The 19,553-nt window shown below is 39.1% G+C and overlaps 1 protein-coding gene across 3 annotated transcripts in view; it reads right to left on the reverse strand.

The window, feature by feature from the left end:
- Positions 1-19,553, reverse strand: part of Mtr (5-methyltetrahydrofolate-homocysteine methyltransferase) — a 96,553-nt gene that overhangs the window by 67,275 nt on the left and 9,725 nt on the right. For 2 of the 3 annotated variants that reach the window (XR_004769356.1, XM_027409452.2), the window contains exons 2-8: positions 18,864-19,078; positions 16,093-16,182; positions 14,716-14,785; positions 12,245-12,337; positions 10,343-10,449; positions 804-866; positions 45-139 (exon numbers count right to left, since the gene is read on the reverse strand). Coding sequence is in view for 2 of the 3 variants with exons in the window: in XM_027409452.2 (XP_027265253.1) it covers positions 45-139; positions 804-866; positions 10,343-10,449; positions 12,245-12,337; positions 14,716-14,785; positions 16,093-16,182; positions 18,864-19,073 (728 nt within the window). In the remaining variant the exon portion in view is untranslated. Of the gene's footprint in view, positions 1-44; positions 140-803; positions 867-940; positions 2,689-10,342; positions 10,450-12,244; positions 12,338-14,715; positions 14,786-16,092; positions 16,183-18,863; positions 19,079-19,553 lie in introns of those variants that run through there. The other variant, XM_027409453.2, reaches the window with a different exon arrangement.

The raw sequence follows: 19,553 nt of genomic DNA on the forward strand, positions 1-19,553 counted from the left end.
GTTATACCATCCCCAATAAAAAGTACCCCAAAAGAGTCACTCACCACAACGGGTCTGAATGAGACACGCTTATGACAAATGCCTCTCCTGTTTGGCCAGAAAGAGTCCGTCCACTTTTATCAACAATGGTCCCAGAAATCTGAAGTAACAATATTAACAGACCAACAATATAGAATCTGGTAAAGAATATGGTCACAAAGACAAAGAGAAACCAACAAGTGGAAGTTCTTCATTCTTTCATGAGGAAGAGAACTGGCACAATGGATATATGCCAAGTGATTGGGGAAGACACACTCAAGAAAACCCCAAGCAGCCTTAGATGTCACACGCCCATGCCCATCCCTCCTCAAGCCCTAATACCTGGTGTCTTTAACCCTTTGACCTCTTTTGAACAGCCTGTGCTCTATCAATCACTTCTAGGGTCCTTTTCCTTATCTCTCCAGAGGTAAGCAGTTAATGATAGGAGGGAGTTGAACAGAAGGGTACTTTCTGAAAGGTATGCTACTTTTTTTTTTTTTTTTTTTTTTTTTTTTTTTTTTTTTTTTTTTGGTTTTTCGAGACAGGGTTTCTCTGTGTAGCTTTGGAGCCTATCCTGGCACTCGCTCTGGAGACCAGGCTGGCCTCGAACTCACAGAGATCCGCCTGCCTCTGCCTCCCGAGTGCTGGGTTTAAAGGCGTGCGCCACCAACGCCCGTCGATATGCTACTATTCAAAGGAGGGAAACATCCTACACAAAAACCCTAATTGTAAAGGAATTTTTTTAAAGAGGGAGAGGGTTCTCAAGCACATATTTAAGAACTTACAAAGATAGGCCGGGGAGGAGCATACTTCTCTTCAAAGAGTTTCTGGAGTGCAAACAAGGCTGCCTGTCAAAAAAACAAGAATACCTTTATTTCTGAGAAAGGTCCAAGGTCAATCTAACTGCCTGATCAGCACATACCTTTCTCCAGACCTCTTCAGACAGGATACACCGCAAGCTGAGGACAGGAAATCTTCCCTTAGTGCCTAACAAACACTGTTCTTGTGTAACATTGTACATGCTAATGAATACTCAGGAAAGGAAATCTAAAGTGTAACATATAACACAGTGCATGCTAACCAATGCTCAGGTAAGGCAAACTCAAGAGTAACACTGTACATGATAATTATTGTTCAGATAAGGAAATCTCAAGGGTACACTGTACATGCTAAACAATGCTCAGATAAGACATTTGCAATGGGCCACTGTACTTGCTAATAAAGGCTCAGGTATGAGAATCTCAATTATAACACTGTACACGATAAAGAATGCTCAGGTAAGTGAATAACAAGAATAACACTATACATGCTAAACAATGCTTAGGTAAGGGAATTCCAAGTATAGCAATGTACACATTAACAAATGAACAGGTAAGGTAATCACAAGTATAACACTATACATGCAATGCTTATGGTAGGGAATTTCAAGAGTAACACTGTACATACTAACCAATGTTCAAGTAAGGGAATCTCAAGTGTAATACTGTACATGTTAAGCAATGCTCAGGTAAAAAAAAAAATCTCCAGTGTAACACTGTAATGCTAACCAATGCTCAAGTCAGGGAATCTCAAGTGTAAAACAGGACACACTAAAAAATGTTCAGTTAAGGGTATCTCAAGTGTAACACTGTACGTGCTAACCAATGCCCAGGTAAGGGAATCTCACATTTTACACTGTACTCAGGAACCAATGCTAAGAAAAGAAATCTCAAGTGTAACACCGTACATGCTAACCAAGGCTCAGGTAAGGGAATCTCAAATGTAACACTGTACACGATAAACAATGCTCAGGTAAGAAAATCTCAATTATAACACTGTACATGCTAAGAGCACTCAGGTAAGAGATTCACAATGTAACACTGTATATGCTACCTAGAGCTCATGTAAGGAAATCTCAAGTGTAACACTGTACATGCTATCAAATGATCAGGAAAGGCAACCTCATTGTAACATTGTACACCCAAACCAAGATCTGGTAAAGGAATCTCAAATGTAACACTGTATACAATAAACAATGCTCAGGTAAGAGAATCTCAAGTGTAACACTGTACATGTACCCAATGCTCAGGTAACTGAATCACAAATGTAATACTGGACAAGCTAACCAACAGCCAGGTATGGTAATATCAAGTATAACACTGTACATGCTAACCAATGCTCAGGTAAAGGAATCTCAAGTATAACACTGTACATGCTAACCAATGCTCAGGTAAAGGAATCTCAAGTATAACACTGTACATGCTAACCAATGCTCAGGTAAAGGAATCTCAAGTATAACACTGTACATGCTAACCAATGCTCAGGTAAGGGATTTTCAAGTGTAACACTGTACACGCTATCCAATTCTCAAGTAACTGAATCACAAATGTAACACTAGACAAGTTAACCAACAGCCAGGTATGGTAATATCAAGTATAACACTGTACACACTTATCAATGCTCAGGTAAGTAAATCTCAAGTTAACACCGCACATGTTAACCAATGCTCAGGTAAGGAAATACCAAGTGTAACACTGTACATGCTAACCAATGCTCAGGTAAGGAAATGTCAAGTGTAATACTGTACACGCTAATGGATGTTCATAAAATACTAACCATTAATGGGGGATGTCCTTCTGTATGCTGTGATTGCATGTTTCTCTTATAGGTAGATGAATAAAGCTGTTTCAGCCAATGGACAGGCATGATGTAGCCAGGGAGGAAGTATAGGCGGGGTTACCAGACTAGGAGGATTCTGGGAAGAGGAATGCAGAGTGAGTTAAGAAGAGACGCCATGTAGCTACCAGGAAGGTAGGATGCCTGGGCATTCTCCAGTAAGCCAAGACCATGAAGAGATACATAGATTAACAGAAATGGGTTAATAAAAGAGAGCTAGTCAATAAGAAGCTTGAGCAATAAGCCAAACAGTTTATAATTAATATAAGCCTCTGTGTTTATTTGGGACTGAACAACTTCGAGAATGGACAGAATAGAAACTTGTCCACAAATGGAGCCCAAGCGTTTGGCAAGAATTTCCACATAAAACCTGACAAAAGCTTTAAAAGGGTTCTGAACACACAGAAACAAAGCCAAAATGGGGCTTCTAGTCTCACAGTCTCATGAAGGCCACAGTGCAGAGATGCTGTGGCATTCGGGCTTGAGCACAGCATGGTGGATTCCTGCCACAGTATAAAGAGGCAGTCTCCAAGCCACACAGGCTTTTACTTATACAGACAAAAAAGGTTTATGGTCAGTATGCTACAAGCTGCTTGATGGTAGCATACACCAAAGTTGAGGAGGTGAGCACAGCTCCCAAAGCTGGCAGTAAACACACCCCTGCCAAGATGGAAAGCCTAACTGGTTGGTGCCAGCAGCCAAAACTGCCACTTTAATCCTAGCTGCTGTTTAGCAGGTTAAAGACTGATGTGGTCAGAAAAAGATATATACAGTAAACACTGATTAAGATAAAAAGAAAAAAACCTAAATGTTTTACAGTGTGTTTAAAAATATACATAGGCTTGGAGGGAAAAGAAAAAGGATAGAGAAAATCCTTTAAAAAGAAAGGAGTAGCTATCTGGGTATGGTGGCACATGCCTTTAATTCCAGCACTTGGGAGGCAGAAGCAGGCGGATTCCTGTTATTTCAAGGAGAGCATGGTCTATAGAGTGAGTTCCAGGACAGCCAAAGATACACAGAGAAACCCTATCTCAAAATAAATAAATAAATAAATAAATAAATAAAACTAAAAGAAAGAGAGTAATAAAAAAAAGCCATGTAAAGATGAAAAGAGACAGAGAGTCTGGATAATGTATGTTATTGTGTTATCTTTAAATTGTTTGATTCCTGATGAATGAGCAACAGTTGCTAAAAGTCATTTGATTATAAATGCTACTGGATTAATCCAAACTATATATTTTGAAAATACCTCGGCTTAAAATTTAACTCTAAGGACATGTTATTTTGGAAAAGAGGTTTTGCTTTTGTTTCAACAAAAAATGAAAAGCTGCAGATTCCTTCCAGAAAAATATGGTTTGGTCAAGCAAGAACCCCTGAAGTAATAGCCCAGGTGATCCAATCCAAAACAGCTAAGACGATGTAGCCTCACAGACCACTAAAGCTACTAGGGTTTGGCCAGGGATCTGGGTTTTCTCAGGATCCCCTGAAATTGACAGCACCCCCAAACAACAGGAAGCAGTTTGGAGAGAATTATACCCAAATTCCCAAATATTCTTTATAAATGTTTGCTTTCATTTAAAGGGGTTGGTTATAGATGGCTAACAACCACAGTCGATCTCTTAAAGAAAAAAGGGAATATGATACAGAAATGAATACTTTGCATTATATGACTTTAGGTTTATTGATACAAATTTAAGGTCAGTTTTGTTATATGTACATTTCTACTCTTGTTTAGATATTGTGTTTATACAGCTCATTTAAAAAATGTATAATTAAAGATTATAGTCACCTGCAATAGTAAAAACTTACATTAGTTAGGTTTTCTAGATATACAGAGATATATTTCAAATGGATAGGTATTCTTCAAAATCTTTGAAAGACCTACAAAATATGGCATTTAAAATGGTTTACTAGGGTTTTTCATGACAATGAGACACAACTGCTCCTGGCAATACCAATTACCTCAGAGAGGAAGATGGGCATACAAGAAACTCATTATGGAGTTTACCTTCAACATGGCAGGGATAGCCATTTGGACAAGAAACTGTTCTTGCCTGGACTGCTTAACAGCCCGCTGTCCAAACTGGACAATCAGGTTAAGAAGAAAAGTGACTGCTAAACTTGCCAAAGGACAGGATGGTCCTTCAAGTTTCCTACTTCATCAAAAGTCTGCCAGGCACTATGGCCTATGGGCTGAAGATGGATGCCCCGAAGTTACAAAGAAACTTTGGATGACTGTCCAGGCAATGAAATGTCTCTGTCAATTCTAGAGTTTATATAATTATCCTTCTGAGGTCTTTGATGTAGTTGAAGATAGATAGTTACAGTTATGATTTTCCTTAGTTATAAAAGGTAAGTTACATATAAAAATTTAGACTCACAAAGATAGGATAGATGATAGAATATTTTCTTTAAATTTTGCCAAATGTTAGTGGACTAAATATTGTTAACTATAGTTCTTGCTTGATAACTGCCTTGTTATATATAATTTTACTATGTTAAAGTTAAAACCTTTTTTATTTACATAGAAAAGAGGAGACGATAGGGGATGTCCTTCTGTGTGCTATGAATATATATTTCTCTTTTTGGTTGATGAATAAAACTGTTTTGGCCAATGGAAAGGCAGGATGCAGCCAGGCAGAGCTACTAGACTAGAAGAAGGCTGGGAAAAGGAACAGAGAGGGTAAGTTGCGGGAGAGATGCCATGTAGCTGCCAAGGAAGAAAGAGGCCCAGGCATAGCCAATAAGCTAAGAACATGTGGAGATACACAAATTAATAGAAATGGGTTAATAATTAAGAGAGAGCTAGCCAATAAGAAGCCTGAGCCATAGGTCAAACAGTTTATAATATAAGCCTCTGTGTGTTTATTTGGGACTGAATGGCTACGGAACTGGGCGGTACAGAAACTTCAGTCTACAAACCATTGCTTAGATAAGGGAATCTCAAGTGTAACACTGGACATGCTAATGGTTGCTCAGGAAAGATATTCCAAAGTATAACACTGTACATGCTAAACAATGTTCAGGTAAAAAAAAAAAAAAATCCAAAGTATAACACTGTACATACTGACCAAAGTTCAGGTAAAGGGAATCTCAAGTGTAACACTATACATGCTAACCAATGCCCATGTATGGTAATATCAAGTGTAACACTGTATACGCTTACCAATGTTCATGTAGGGGAATATCAGTGTAACACTGTACATGCTAAACAATGCTCACATAAGGGTCTCTCAAGTGTAATACTGGACATGCTAACCAATGCTCACTAAGGGACTCTCAAGTGTAACACTGGACAAGCTAAACAATGCTCACATAAGGGACTCTCAAGTGTAACACTGTACATGCTAAACAATGCTCACTAAGGGACTCTCAAGTGTAACACTGGACAAGCTAAACAATGCTCACATAAGGGACTCTCAAGTGTAACACTTTACATGCTAACCAATGCCCATGTATGGTAATATCAAGTGTAACACTGTATATACGCTTACCAATGTTCATGTAGGGGAATCTCAAGTGTAACACTGGACATGCTAACCAATGCTCAGGTAAGGGACTCTCAAGTATAATACTGGACATGCTAACCAATGCTCACTAAGGGACTCTTAAATGTAACACTGGACAAGCTAAACAATGCTCACATAAGGGACTCTCAAGTGTAACACTGTACATGCTAAACAATGCTCACTAAGGGACTCTCAAGTGTAACACTGGACATGCTAAACAATGCTCACATAAGGGTCTCTCAAGTGTAACACTTTACATGCTAATCAATGCTCATGTAAGGGACTCTCAAGTGTAACACTGGACATGCTAAACAATGCTCACATAAGGGTCTCTCAAGTGTAACACTTTACATGCTAAACAATGCTCACATAAGGGAATCTCAAGTGTAACACTGGACATGCTAATGGTTGTTCAGGAAAGATATTCCAAAGTATAACACTGTACATGCTAAACACTGTTCAGGTAAAAAAAAAAAAAAAATCCAAAGTATAACACTACATACTGACCAAAGTTCAGGTAAAGGGAATCTCAAGTGTAACACTATACATGCTAACCAATGCCCATGTATGGTAATATCAAGTGTAACACTGTATACGCTTACCAATGTTCATGTAGGGGAATCTCAGTGTAACACTGTACATGCTAACCAATGCCCAGGTATGGTAATATCAAGTGCAACACTGTACACGCTTACCAATGTTCATGTAGGGGAATCTCAGTGTAACACTGTACATGCTAAACAATGCTCACATAAGGGACTCTCAAGTGTAACACTGGACATGCTAACCAATGCTCACGTAAGGGACTCTCAAGTGTAACACTTTACATGCTAATCAATGCTCATGTAAGGGACTCTCAAGTGTAACACTGGACATGCTAATCAATGCTCACGTAAGAGAATCTCAAGTATAACACTGTACATGCTATACAAGCTCAGGTAAGGGAACCTCAAGTGTAACACTTTACATGCTATACAATGCTCAAATAAGGGAATCTCGAGTGTAACACTTTACATGCTAACCAATGCTCAGGTATGGGATCTCAAGTGTAACACTGTACAAGCTAACAAATGCTCAATTAAGCAAAGAGCTCAGTAGTGGAGCCCTGTCTAGCATGGTGTACAATGTCTGAAGTTCAACCTCTAGGACCATTAAAAAAAAAAAAAAAAGAGTAAAGAAATCTGAGTTCTCCTAACAAATTAATTATTTCCTCTGAAGACCTAACTTTTCTTTCTTTCCTTCCTCAATCAAAATAAAAGTAAATACAACAAAATGCCCTTTGTATTTGGTCAGTCTTTCTCATACATTAAAGGTAGTATAAGAACCAAAGATGTGTATCACTAGAAAAATCATCGTGAACTTGGGTTGTTAAACTACTTCACTCTGTTAAAAATCCATGTTTAAGTTCCAAGCAGTGATCTTCTACTTCTCCTTCCTTAGTCACTGATGTGAAGATGAACATATCTGAAATCGAATGTAACTTGTCATTAATATCAACTTTTCCAGTAATAGAGGGTTTTTGTTTTTTTCATGGAAAGTACAACATGAAATGCTGGTATGGTGACACACACCTGTAATGACAATACTTAAGAGGCTGAGGTAGAAGGACCTCAAGTTTGAGGTCAGACTATGAGACCATTCTAGGTCAGCGTGGGCTACATAGCAAGACTCTGTCACAAAAATAACAAACTAGAATTCCTATTTTAGAACAACAACAAAAAAAAAAAAAATGGATCATTTAAATCTCCTTGTTTGTTGCTTTTTGGTTTTTTGTTTTATTCTGTGGTTATTCTAGACTTTGTTTCGCTGTATAGCCCTGGCCACCCTGGACCAGGCTAGCCTTGAATTCAGAGATCTGCCTGTCCCTGCCTCCTTAGTACTGGGATTAAAGATGTGTACCACCACTGCATGGCAGACCCTTTAAAATCTTTTTTTTTTTTTTTTTTTGAAGAGTTTCTCTGTAACAGCCCTGGTTGTCCTGGAACTCGCTCTGTAGACTAGGCTGGCCTCAAACTCACAGAAATCTACTTGCCTCTGCCTCCTGAGTGCTGGGATTAAAGGCGTGCACAACCACCACCTGGCTTTCAGCCACCACTGCCTGGCTGTGTAAATTTCACACCCTTAAAATCTTACGGAAAACAAATACGTAAGAATAGCCAGAAAAGTTCTAGGTAAATGGATGGCATTAATAAAAGCAGCTAAGTCTACCAGTCACTCAAACTATTCTAAAGTTGTAGCAAACAATATACTAATGCCACATGAACAAACTTTTGGAAAGGACTATAGAATTTAGGGTGTCTTAGTCAAGGTTTCCATTGTTGTGTTTAAACACCATGACCAAAAGGAACTTAGGAACAAAATTTATCTGGTTTACAGGGTACAGTCCATTAAAGGAGAAGTCAAGGCAGGTCTTAGAGACAGAAACTTGGGGACAGGAACTGAAGCAAAGACCATGGAGTTATAATGCTTACTGGTTTGCTCTCCATGCCTTATTCAGTCTCCTTATACAACCCAGGACCATCTGCTAAAGGGTGACACCACCCACAGTGAGCTGAGTCCTCCTGTATCAACTGCACACTTCTTTACAGGCCAAACTGATGATGGAAGCATTTTCTCAGTTGAAATTCCCTCTTCCCAAATGATCCTGGCTCATATTAAATTGACAAACAAACTAATCAAGACAGGCTGCCTTATGCATCTTTCATGTCACTGAGAAATAAAGTCTTTAGGGCTAGAGAGATGGTTCAGTGGTTAAGTGCCCAGGTTGCTCTTACAGAGTACCCAGGTTCAATTCCCAATACCCACATAATGGTTTAATACCCTCTGTAACCCCAGTTTCAGGGGATCCCATGTCCTTCTTGCCTCTGTGGACATCAGGCATACATGTGGTATACAAATATAAATGCAACCAAAAACACATAAACACATAAAATGAAAAATAAAGTGTTTAATAGATGGCATTAGGAAAATGGAAAAATCTTACACAAATGTTTTCCCTATTTCATACTTCAAAATAAATTCCAAATATATCATTAGAAAAACTTCTATTATAAAAAAGCATGTATGGAGCCTGCAAGAGATGATTCAGTGGTTAAAGGTGCCTGCTGCCAAGCCTGATAACCTAAGTTTGGTCAAGGGACTACATGGTAGAAACAAAGAACTGACTCCCCAAGTTGTCCACTGACATAAACACTAAGATACTGTGGCACTCACATACCCACACATATATATATACACACGTACACAAAATAAAGTGTTAAAAATTACAAACATCAAAGATAATCAGTTGATGAAGCACTTGCCTTACAAGCATGAAGACCTGAGTTCAATCCCTAGAATGTACTTTAAAAGCTGGTGATATACACTTTTAATTCCAGTTCTGGGGATGTAGAAACAGAAGGATCCCTGGGGCTTGCTAGGCAGTAATTGGAGAGATCCAGAACAATGAGAAACCATCTTAAAGGAAGTGGGTGGCATCCTTTAATGATTTAAAGATTCCTGAAGATGACACCCAAGCTTATCCTCCAACTCCCACATGCCCCCTTACACATACATACATGCATGTAAACACATGTGTACATATATACATTCGCACATGAAACTGCATAAAGAATATAGGCCACACATTTTGAAACTTAAAAATTCAGTACTTTTTATCCTTTCTACCAAAGGGGGGAGAAATCTATCTTAGTGCTTTTTATTCTTGTTTAGTTACCCATGTTTCCAATAAGAACAATACTGTGATTCTTTTCAATTGTGTACCTGCTAGCTCCATGGTTATGAACCCATACTGCTCTTCCAGAAGCCCCAAGTTTGATTCCCAGTATCGTATCAGGCAGTTCAAAAACCAGCTATCGGTGGTATCAGATGCGTCTAGTCTCTGCGGGCATCTGTACTAATGTGCATATACCCAGACACACACATACACATAATTTTTTAAAATCCAACACAAAAAAAGAGCAGAAGACATAAATCACAGAAAAGGAAATATTGTTTCTAAACTCAGGTATGGTTGTATACGCACATTAAAAGAGCCAATCAGAGACAGACTCAACTGGAGCAAACACAAGAAACTTCAGTAGTAGCTATTATTATCATCTAACTGTAGAGGGTTCTTCACAGCCCCTCCATCACCCCATTCCATTCTTACCCTCACTTACTTTGGCATTGGCTGTATCAAAAATAGTTTCAATGAGTAAGATATCAACACCACCATCCAGCAGTCCTTTGGCCTGCTCCTGGTATGCTTCAACAAGCTCATCAAATGCTGCAGAAAACAAATCACAGCCAGCGCATCAGAAACCCACACCTTCTAAATGACACCAGGGTGTGCAGAGCTCAAGTGTGGCACCTGTGAATCAATGATGGTTTACAATGCAATTGTTTAAGGACAACACTCTCTGTAAAAACCAAATACAATGGTAGGTAATAATCGACAAAGTTGTTCCTAAACTACTGTCATATGCCCTCAGTTTATCATATATAGCCTGGAATGGGAAGCTACATATTATTTTATTCTCAACATCTTTAAAATAAATACATCAATCACTCTTCCCATAGATCATCTTAATCCATTAAGAGACAAATCTAAGAAATAGGATTTAGGAGTTCCAGGACAGCCTCCAAAGCCACAGAGAAAGCCTGTCTAAAAGAAACAAAAAAAAAAAAAAAAACAAAACAAAAAAAAAGAAATAGGATTTAGAGGTTGGAGAAATGGCTCAGTGGTTAAGAGTACTTGCCACTCCTCCAGAGGACCAGAAAGAACCCAGCACCCACATCAGGCAGTTTCAAATGTCTATAACTCCAGTTCCAGGTGACTCAAAACCTCTTCTGGATTTCTCTCTCTCTCTCTCTCTCTCTCTCTCTCTCTCTCTCTCTCTCTCTCTCACACACACACACACACACACACACACACACAATAAATGAGATCTGGATACGTCACAGGTTAAATCTCTAATAAAAGTTACAAGCCCATGGATTTCACCACTCCCTCAGTTCAGAGAGGCCATCTCTCCAAAAGACAATTTTTAACTAAATCATTAATGTTCACTATTAGGTCAATTTTGTTAAAAAATATCCTGTATTGTCTGTTTCCAGTGAGAAGTCATCTGTCTACTTTATCTTCAAACTAAAAGGAAAAAATGCCTAGCTATTTAATAGAGACACCTACAATGCTTGCTATGTTGTTACACCTGACTTCATACAGTTTGGGAACAGTCTCCCCACTATTACATCTAGTCCTGAGAACAGGGACCACACATCAGCCTGGGAAATGCCACTCTCCGTAAAGAAGCATGGTAGCACAGCATGCACAATTCTGTAAACAAAAATCCCATAAGCTGTACTCACCTGGACTTGTCACTTACACAAAATCCATTACCACAAATGGTATAATTAGCTCTAGGATTTTAAATATTTTATACAGTATTAATGCTCGAAGATTGAATTACACTCTTAATTTTTGTCAAATCTTAACAAAGCAAGTTTATATATAGCAATTTATATCTATAAGGCTAATATGTTTAGATAATTTGGGCTGATTTCTGAAATTAAATGGTAATATAAACAGAGCATGGTGGCTCACACTTGTAATCCCCTCACTCAGGAAGCTGAGATGAAAAGGCTGCCACAAATTTGAGAACAACATAGGCTAGATAGAGTTCTAGGCTATCTAGTCTGAATTACTGTGTCAGATCCTGTCTTAAAAAAACTTTAAAAAAAAAATTCAAAAAGTTGAAGGATAGGAAGGCAGAAAGAACATAGCAGTTATTTTATAATAGGCCAAGAATTAGTTAATATCCAAATTTGTTTGATGTCTTCCTTTTAAGTATTATTTCAGCTAGTCTTATAAGAAGCACTGACAGATCACCACAGACAGCTGAAAGCAAGCTCTAAAAAGAACAACAGCTACCTTTAGAGTATTCCAGGCACTACTGTAAGCCCTTGACACTACTGTAAGCCCTTGACACTACTGTAAGCCCTTGACACAAGTCCAGTTTCTAGATCTGTAGATTACTGAAGCACTTCCCCAAGGTCTGTGATTGTATGTAATGAATACTCACTGATGTTCCTATAATCCGGCCTTTCCACAGATGGGGAGACAGAAAGTGTCTTATTAGTTGGACCCAAAGCTCCAGCCACAAACCTCTTGATTCCTTTGGGAAAAGAAAAAAAAAAGTGTGAAACCACAAGTCGCTCAAACTTTTTGGTATGAATCCACAGACTTCAGGATCACGTGTGGTAACAGACACTTATAATCTCAGTTCTCAGGAGTCAGAACAAGTCTGTGAGTTTGAGGCTGATCTGGGCCACCTACCGGGACTCCATCCCAAAATAAAATAAAAAGGCCTGGGACTGGGACTTAGTGGTAGAGTGCTGGCCTAGCACACATAAGATACTCAACCTGGTTCAACTCCCTCAGGAAAGAAAAAAGAAGGGAATGAGGCAGACGTCTCCTTTAATATAATGCTATATATAATTCTCTACAGCTCAGAAACCTAAAAAGTCCTAAAAGCCTAATATTTTCAAAATTCATTTGAAACAAAACTTGTATTGAGGGCTGTTTGATTTTATGTCACTGAAATGACAGATTCTCTTAACATACTTGCTCATGACTAAGAAAATTACACAATAAAAGGGATATATAAATATTATTGCTGCTAACAATTCAAAACAACTGCCAAACTTCAAATCCAAGGATTTCTGCATGCAATCCCATCCTATTGCAGCTGTGTGTTGGCATTCTTTCTCCCTATTCTTTTATTTTTAAAGATTTATTTATTATGTGTACAGTATTCTGCCAGCATGTGGCCTGCAGGCCAGAGGAAGGCACCAGATCTCATGACAGATGGTTGTGAGCCACCATGTGGTGGCTGGGAATTGAACTCAGGACCTTTGGAAGAACAAGCAGTGCTCTTAAGCACTGAGCCATCTCTCCAGCCCTCTCCCTATTCTTAAGAAAAAAATTCAAAGTCTTGAATTTAGCAAGGTGCCTCACAGTAGAACACAATGTGAAAGGCTTTATGGTACCACACTGCAGGTCTTTCACCAGAGTAAATATTAAGTCAGAACTAACAGTTACAAGGCCTGAAATCCCAGGATGAAGCAGAATGAATATTGCTCTAGTAACCTCTTAAAAAAACAACAAAATCTTGTCTCAGAGCTGGAGAGATGATTCAGTGGTGAAGAGCACTGGCTGTTTTTTCCAGAGGACCTACCTATGTTCAGTTCACAGCACCCATGTGGAAGCTCTGTCTGTAACTCTAGTTCCAAGTAACTTGGCATGCTCACACAGAAATACATGCAGGTAAAACACCAATGCACATAAAATAAAGATAAATCATTAAAAAAAATCTTGCCTCTAAACCAGAAGTGAACTTGTTTCTAAAGCAGCCTGGAAATGGTGCTATCATGCATATCAAAACAAAAGCCAGGAGTCCTGTAACTCATTACTTGGTGACTTTTAGTAATATAACTTGGGCTGTATTTTACAATACTCAGAAGACTGCCAACTAGCTAATAACAGCTGGACACAACAGCACACTTCTGTGATTCTAATGTGGGAGGCAGAGGCAGGAGGATCAAAAGTTCAAGGGCCTCCTCTGCAACACTGGTTGAAACCAGCCTTGGGCTCCAAGCCTGCCTCAAAACAAACAAAAAGGAAATTATTTTGCTGCCTGTGAAAAGGTTTCAGGCCTAAATGTTCTTTATCTTTCCTAATGCTGAATAATAGCACTGATATGTGTAAGGAAAATGTCCTTATCTTTCCCTGTTTGAACTAATTCAATAGCCCATGACCACCTCTCTGGTGGGTTAATAGGCTCTGCAAGTCCAAGAACTTAAACTTATTTCTCAGAAACAGATTTCCTTATAAATTGCTTTGGTCTTCTTCATTAGTATGCTGTCAGCAACTTCCTAAAATTTCTTCCCATCTTTCCTACTGGCAATAACAGTTCCAAATCTTTCAGGGCTCGACATACTTCTTTTACTGTTTTCCCTGGCTTGAAGCCTCCCATCAGCAGTGTTCTGATAACAGCTAGCCAGGAGGTTAGTTATTTCAAGAACCACTTTCCAAGTCCCAGCAAAACTGAATCTAATGCTACAGCCTTCTGAAAGCCAGGAAGAGCAATCAGGTCATCAGCATTCTACAATGAGCAAACGCTCAAAAGACAATCACTGCTTAAATAAGCCAAGCACAGGGAAGAAGGCAGCTTTAAAAGGATAAGATCAAATAATCTAGTAATAATGAAAATCAAATCAGCCAGTTGATATTTAATAACCCACTTGATGTGCCTAGCTACCAAGTCAGCCTCTGAGCATCAGAAAGGTAAACAGTAAACCCTGAACTAGAAATCCACAGGGACAATGATACTACAGAGAGATGCTGAATGGTTTTCTATGATACTATGGGAAGAATTCTGCAAATAGATTATCTGTTCCCAAGCCAAACTTCAATTTTAAAGGAAAATTGCACATTAGAGTTGAGAACATCAAAGGACTTGAATGTGCAACAAAAAAGGAGAATGTCCCTTACCTGTCTGCAGAGTTATCTCCTCAGCGGCTCTTCTGGCCACATCTGCAGAGCACTTGTTCATCCGGTAGGCCTAACATATCAACCACTGAAGTTAGTCTGTCCTGCTTTTCTTCCATCCAGCCTAGCCAATTTTTAGTTGAACTCACCAAGAAACTAGCATGAACTAATGAGGTCTGAGTGAAACCATATGCTGTAAGGTTGACATCTGGATATCTAGCAGGTCAAATAACCTAATACAGCCAAATATTTCACAAAATAGTAAGATATTCTGATCCAGGTGTGGACGCCTATACTCCTAGCACTGGGAAAGCTAAGACGGTGAATTTGAAAGTGTGCCAAATGAGATCCTGTCTCAAAAGGAAAAAATAAAAAGCACTCTAATGGGGGCAGAACCAGTTGGCAGTTCTCAGGGCAGCTTTCCCTGGCCCTGATTTTCTTACTGGACTATGCTAGAAAGAAGCAGTTCTAAACTTTCTGTAGATTATTTACACCTTGAAAATCTTGGAAGCAGTTGGGGCACATGTCTTTAATCCCAGCACTCAGCAGGCAGAGGCAGGCAGATCTCTTGAGTTTGAGGCCAGCCTAGTGTACAGAGTGAGTTCTAGGACTAAACAGAGAAACCCTGTCTCAAAAAAACAACAACAAAAAAATTCTAATAAAGAGGGCTGGAGAGACGGACCAGTGGTTAAGAGCACTGGATGCCCTTCCAGAGGACCTGAGTTCAATTCCCAGCAAGCACATGGTGGCTTACAGTCACCTGCTAATCCAGTTCCAGGAGACCCAATACCCTCCTGTGTCTTCCATGAGCACCAAGCACACTCATGAGTCCACAGACATATATACAAGCACTTTAAAACAATTTTTTTTCACCTGTGAAAGGATCATTGACCTCTTGCTGGGAAAGAGCAAGCAAGTGGCAAACACACACAAAAAGCAGTCTACAAGTGAAGAGACCCTTCAGAAGCTGTTCACACACCAGCAAGTGTTCCTAGAATTGTGATCTGCATCAACTCCTTTAACCGCCTTGGCTCCTCAAATTGTGCAATTAACAAATCAGAATATCCTAAGCAGGGTTTGGTGCACTTCGGCTCATGGCCCATCTAGTTGTCCACTTCTGCTCTGAACAGCCATAGCCATTTACTTATGTGTACAGCTTCACAGTGCGTAATACAGCCTTGACCAAAGGATAAACTGTTATTTGGCTATTACTTGCCCAAAAAGCCAACTGCAATGGACTGCTACCCTCATAAGCAGAAGAGGTTCCAGCCATGATTCCTGCTAATTAGGATTAGACTGACTGCCACTTCAGGTAATTCTGTCACTAGCAATCTCCAGTGCACTAAATACTAATAAGCACATTAGATAGGAAAGTCTCACCAAGTGTTCAAGGCCATAGTCAGCTTGGGCAATACTAGTGCTGCTGAAAGTATTTGTTTCAATGATATCTGCTCCAGCCAGCAAGTATTCCTGCAACAAAAGATAGTAAGTCAACTACTGGAACTTAAGAGATGGCCCCAATAATAAACATGGCTTTTCTTTCTGTCACCAACAACCTTCTAATCAACACACAACACAATACACTCAAGACTAGAGATGCAAGCAAGCACAGGAATTTCACAGAAAGGCATGTGATGTAATACATAAGCACAGAACATAAATTTAGAAAAAATAATATATTAAGTTATATAAATATAGTTACATTCCTTAAACTCTGGGTTTTGTTTTTGTTTTTGGAGGGGTTGTTGTTGTTGCTGTCATTTTTTTTAAGGAAAAAATATACAAACTTCAAGGGGTAGTAGGTAGGGCAATAACTAGAATCTTGTCTATCAAGTTCCTGAAATTTTCTGAGTATTGGCCTCCTCATCCAAATTTTTTGTTTTTGTTTTTTGTTTTTTTTGTTTTTTTTTTCTTTCAAGACAGGGTTTCTCTGTGGCTTTGGAGGCTATCCTGAAACCAGCTCTTGTAGACCAGGCTGGCCTTGAACTCACAGAGATCACCTGCCTCTGCCTCCCTAGTGCTGGGATTAAAGGCATGTGCCACCACCGCCCAGCTTCATCCAAATTATTAAAACCATTTTCTACAATACTAAGTCTATATGGTAATATCAGCCAGTACTTCAAATGTCTGGCACACCCTGGGCACTCAGGAGCCACCAGCTCTGTACCCCACACCTTCCTACTTTAATGCAACTGATCTGCACTGAGAACTGCACCGTCCTAAGAGATCAAATTCTGAGCATGTTTTTTTCAGTATGCATCTCCTACTCCTCTATCTGCACCCTAGAACACTGAGAACTGGTACCCTACCACTCTTGACTGTTAAAAACTTGCCTTTCTAGTTTCTCTGTCTGGACAACATCTCCATCTCAGTCTGACTCACAGCCTTGACCCTTTTGACTTTCTAACAGTCACTGATGAATAATGTTTGCAGAACTGAAAATGAAAGCCAAAATAAGCACATTTATAATAGCAGTCATCAAGAGGAAAATAACAACATTCAGGACATTTATTACATGTCATATGATACCTAAAAAAACATCGTGTATATCTATGACATGGTGAAGCCATCAAAGCACCACTGAACGGGAAAACACAATGTATAAGCATATTGCTACAGTCTGAATACAAAATGTATTTAGACTCATGTTTAAGGGCTTGGTCCCAATGGTAGCACTGTTTCAGAAGGCTGCAGAACTCTTAGGAAGTGGGCTGAGCTGGAGGAAGGAGGGTATAACCAATCTCTGTCTGTTCCTGATTAGCACAATGTATCATGATCAATGCCTTGTAACAAGCAACTGCCCCTTCCACCACAAACACTATAATGCCTTCCTGCCACAATGGACTATACATTCTCTTTGAACCCAAATAACTCTCATTTCTGTCAGCTATTCCAGCAGAGATAAGTAACATACACATACAACCATTAAGTTTAAAACATATACATTATATTCACATAATATGCAGAAATAAATGTGTAACAAAAAATTAGGAAGGTAAGCATTAACTGATAGCTATGGAGGAAGGTAGCAATTTATAGCAGTAGTCAAAGGAAAATTTATTCTTATTTTAAACAGCAAGAAAGGGGGACTGGAGAGATAGTTCTAAGGTTAAGAGTTGCCTGTTCTTCCAAAGGACCTGGTTTCATTCCCAGCATTCATATGGCAGCTCACAATCATGTGTAACTATAGTTCCAGAGAATCAGACACCTTTTTACAGCCTCCACAGTAAATATAAATACATATATTTACTACACACACACTGAAAACAACCCTAAGGGTGCCTCCTAATGCCATATTGAAATTTAACGTACAAATCTTGGCAGGGAGGAAGAGACATGACACTCAGACCTGTTCACCAGATGAACAGATCTGCTTTCTCTTGCTGTACTCCACCATATGAGGATATGAAAGGAAGAAAGGTACATAGTAAGCAGAGAGGGCCCTCAGTAGACACCAGATCTTATGGCATCTCAATGATGCACTTCCTACTGTTAGAAACTAAGACATAAATGCTGAGGCCAGGAGAAGTAGATCAACAGTTAAGAGCACCAGGTGCTCTTCCAGGAAACCAGGTTCAATTACCAATACCCAAATGGCAGTTCACAACCATCTAAAACTCCTAGAGGCAATTCTCGAGGGTCTGACACCTAATTTTGGCTTCCCTGATCAGGTACACACAAGATGCACATACATACATGTAGTCAAAGCACTCACACATACATACATACATACATACATACATACATACATAGGAAAGGAATGTTGTTATTTGAATCACCCAGTCTGAGAACTGTATAGCAGCACAAACTAAGACACCATCTTTCACCTTCACAAGATATTAATTGACAAATATGAAACTCCTAATTTGTTTCAGGATTTATGGTTTTTCAGCTAAAGTTTTAAGTGCTTCAAAGATCCCCCCCACAAAAAAACAAACAATCAAGAAAAACCTACCTTCATCATCTCCTTATCCCAAGTACCCAACCAACACAGTGTGTAACTTTTATTTGGCATGAAAAACCTGCTTTTTTAAGAAATCACATCCTTTTTCCATTCCTTTTTCCATATTCTCTAGAGCACAAGATATAATGGTCTGAGCTTTATACATGAATAATCTGAATGAATGTTTAAAAGCCTGGAAATAACTCACCTTATGAATCTGGCAAATAATATCAGGTTGGGTTATACTTAAGATGTCATTGTTGCCTTTCAGTGGCCTGGTGTGATCTTTAAATTCTTGACCTTGGAAACTTTCTTCACTTAGTTTGTACTGCTGGATCATGGTCCCCATTCCACCATCTAGCACCATAATCCTCTTCCTAAGAATGGCTTCAATCTCATCCTGCAGGGTTTTCTTCATCTCTCCTTTAAAGAAAGTAAAAATTGACTTCAAAGAATGAAAGAGGAAGGTAAGTACGGTGTGGGTATGTGGTGGACCTTATGTGCAAGACCACTAAGTTTGCTCCAGCACCACAAAGGGGAAAAAAAGGTAAGGAGGAGGGAGGGAAGGCTTAGGAGAGATAAAGACATGTGGAGAGAAAATTTAGAATAATTCAAAACTCACAATACAGAATAAGTAGAGTTTATGAACTTATGCAACTACAGCATTAGAAAATTACTGCTGAAAATGCTATTGCTGTCACTTTCTTCATTTATTTATTTATTTGTTTGTTTGTTTATTTTCCAGACAGTGTTTCTTATGTAACCTTGGCTGTCCTGGAACTCACTCTGTAGACCAGGCCAGCCTTGAACTCAAAGAGTGCTGGGATTAAAAGTGTGCACCACCCCCACTTAGCAGTTACTACCATTTCTAATACACATCACAAAGCACTAATGAACC

Source organism: Cricetulus griseus, chromosome 3 (genome assembly GCF_003668045.3).
Source record: "Cricetulus griseus strain 17A/GY chromosome 3, alternate assembly CriGri-PICRH-1.0, whole genome shotgun sequence".
Lineage (NCBI taxonomy): Eukaryota > Metazoa > Chordata > Mammalia > Rodentia > Cricetidae > Cricetulus > Cricetulus griseus.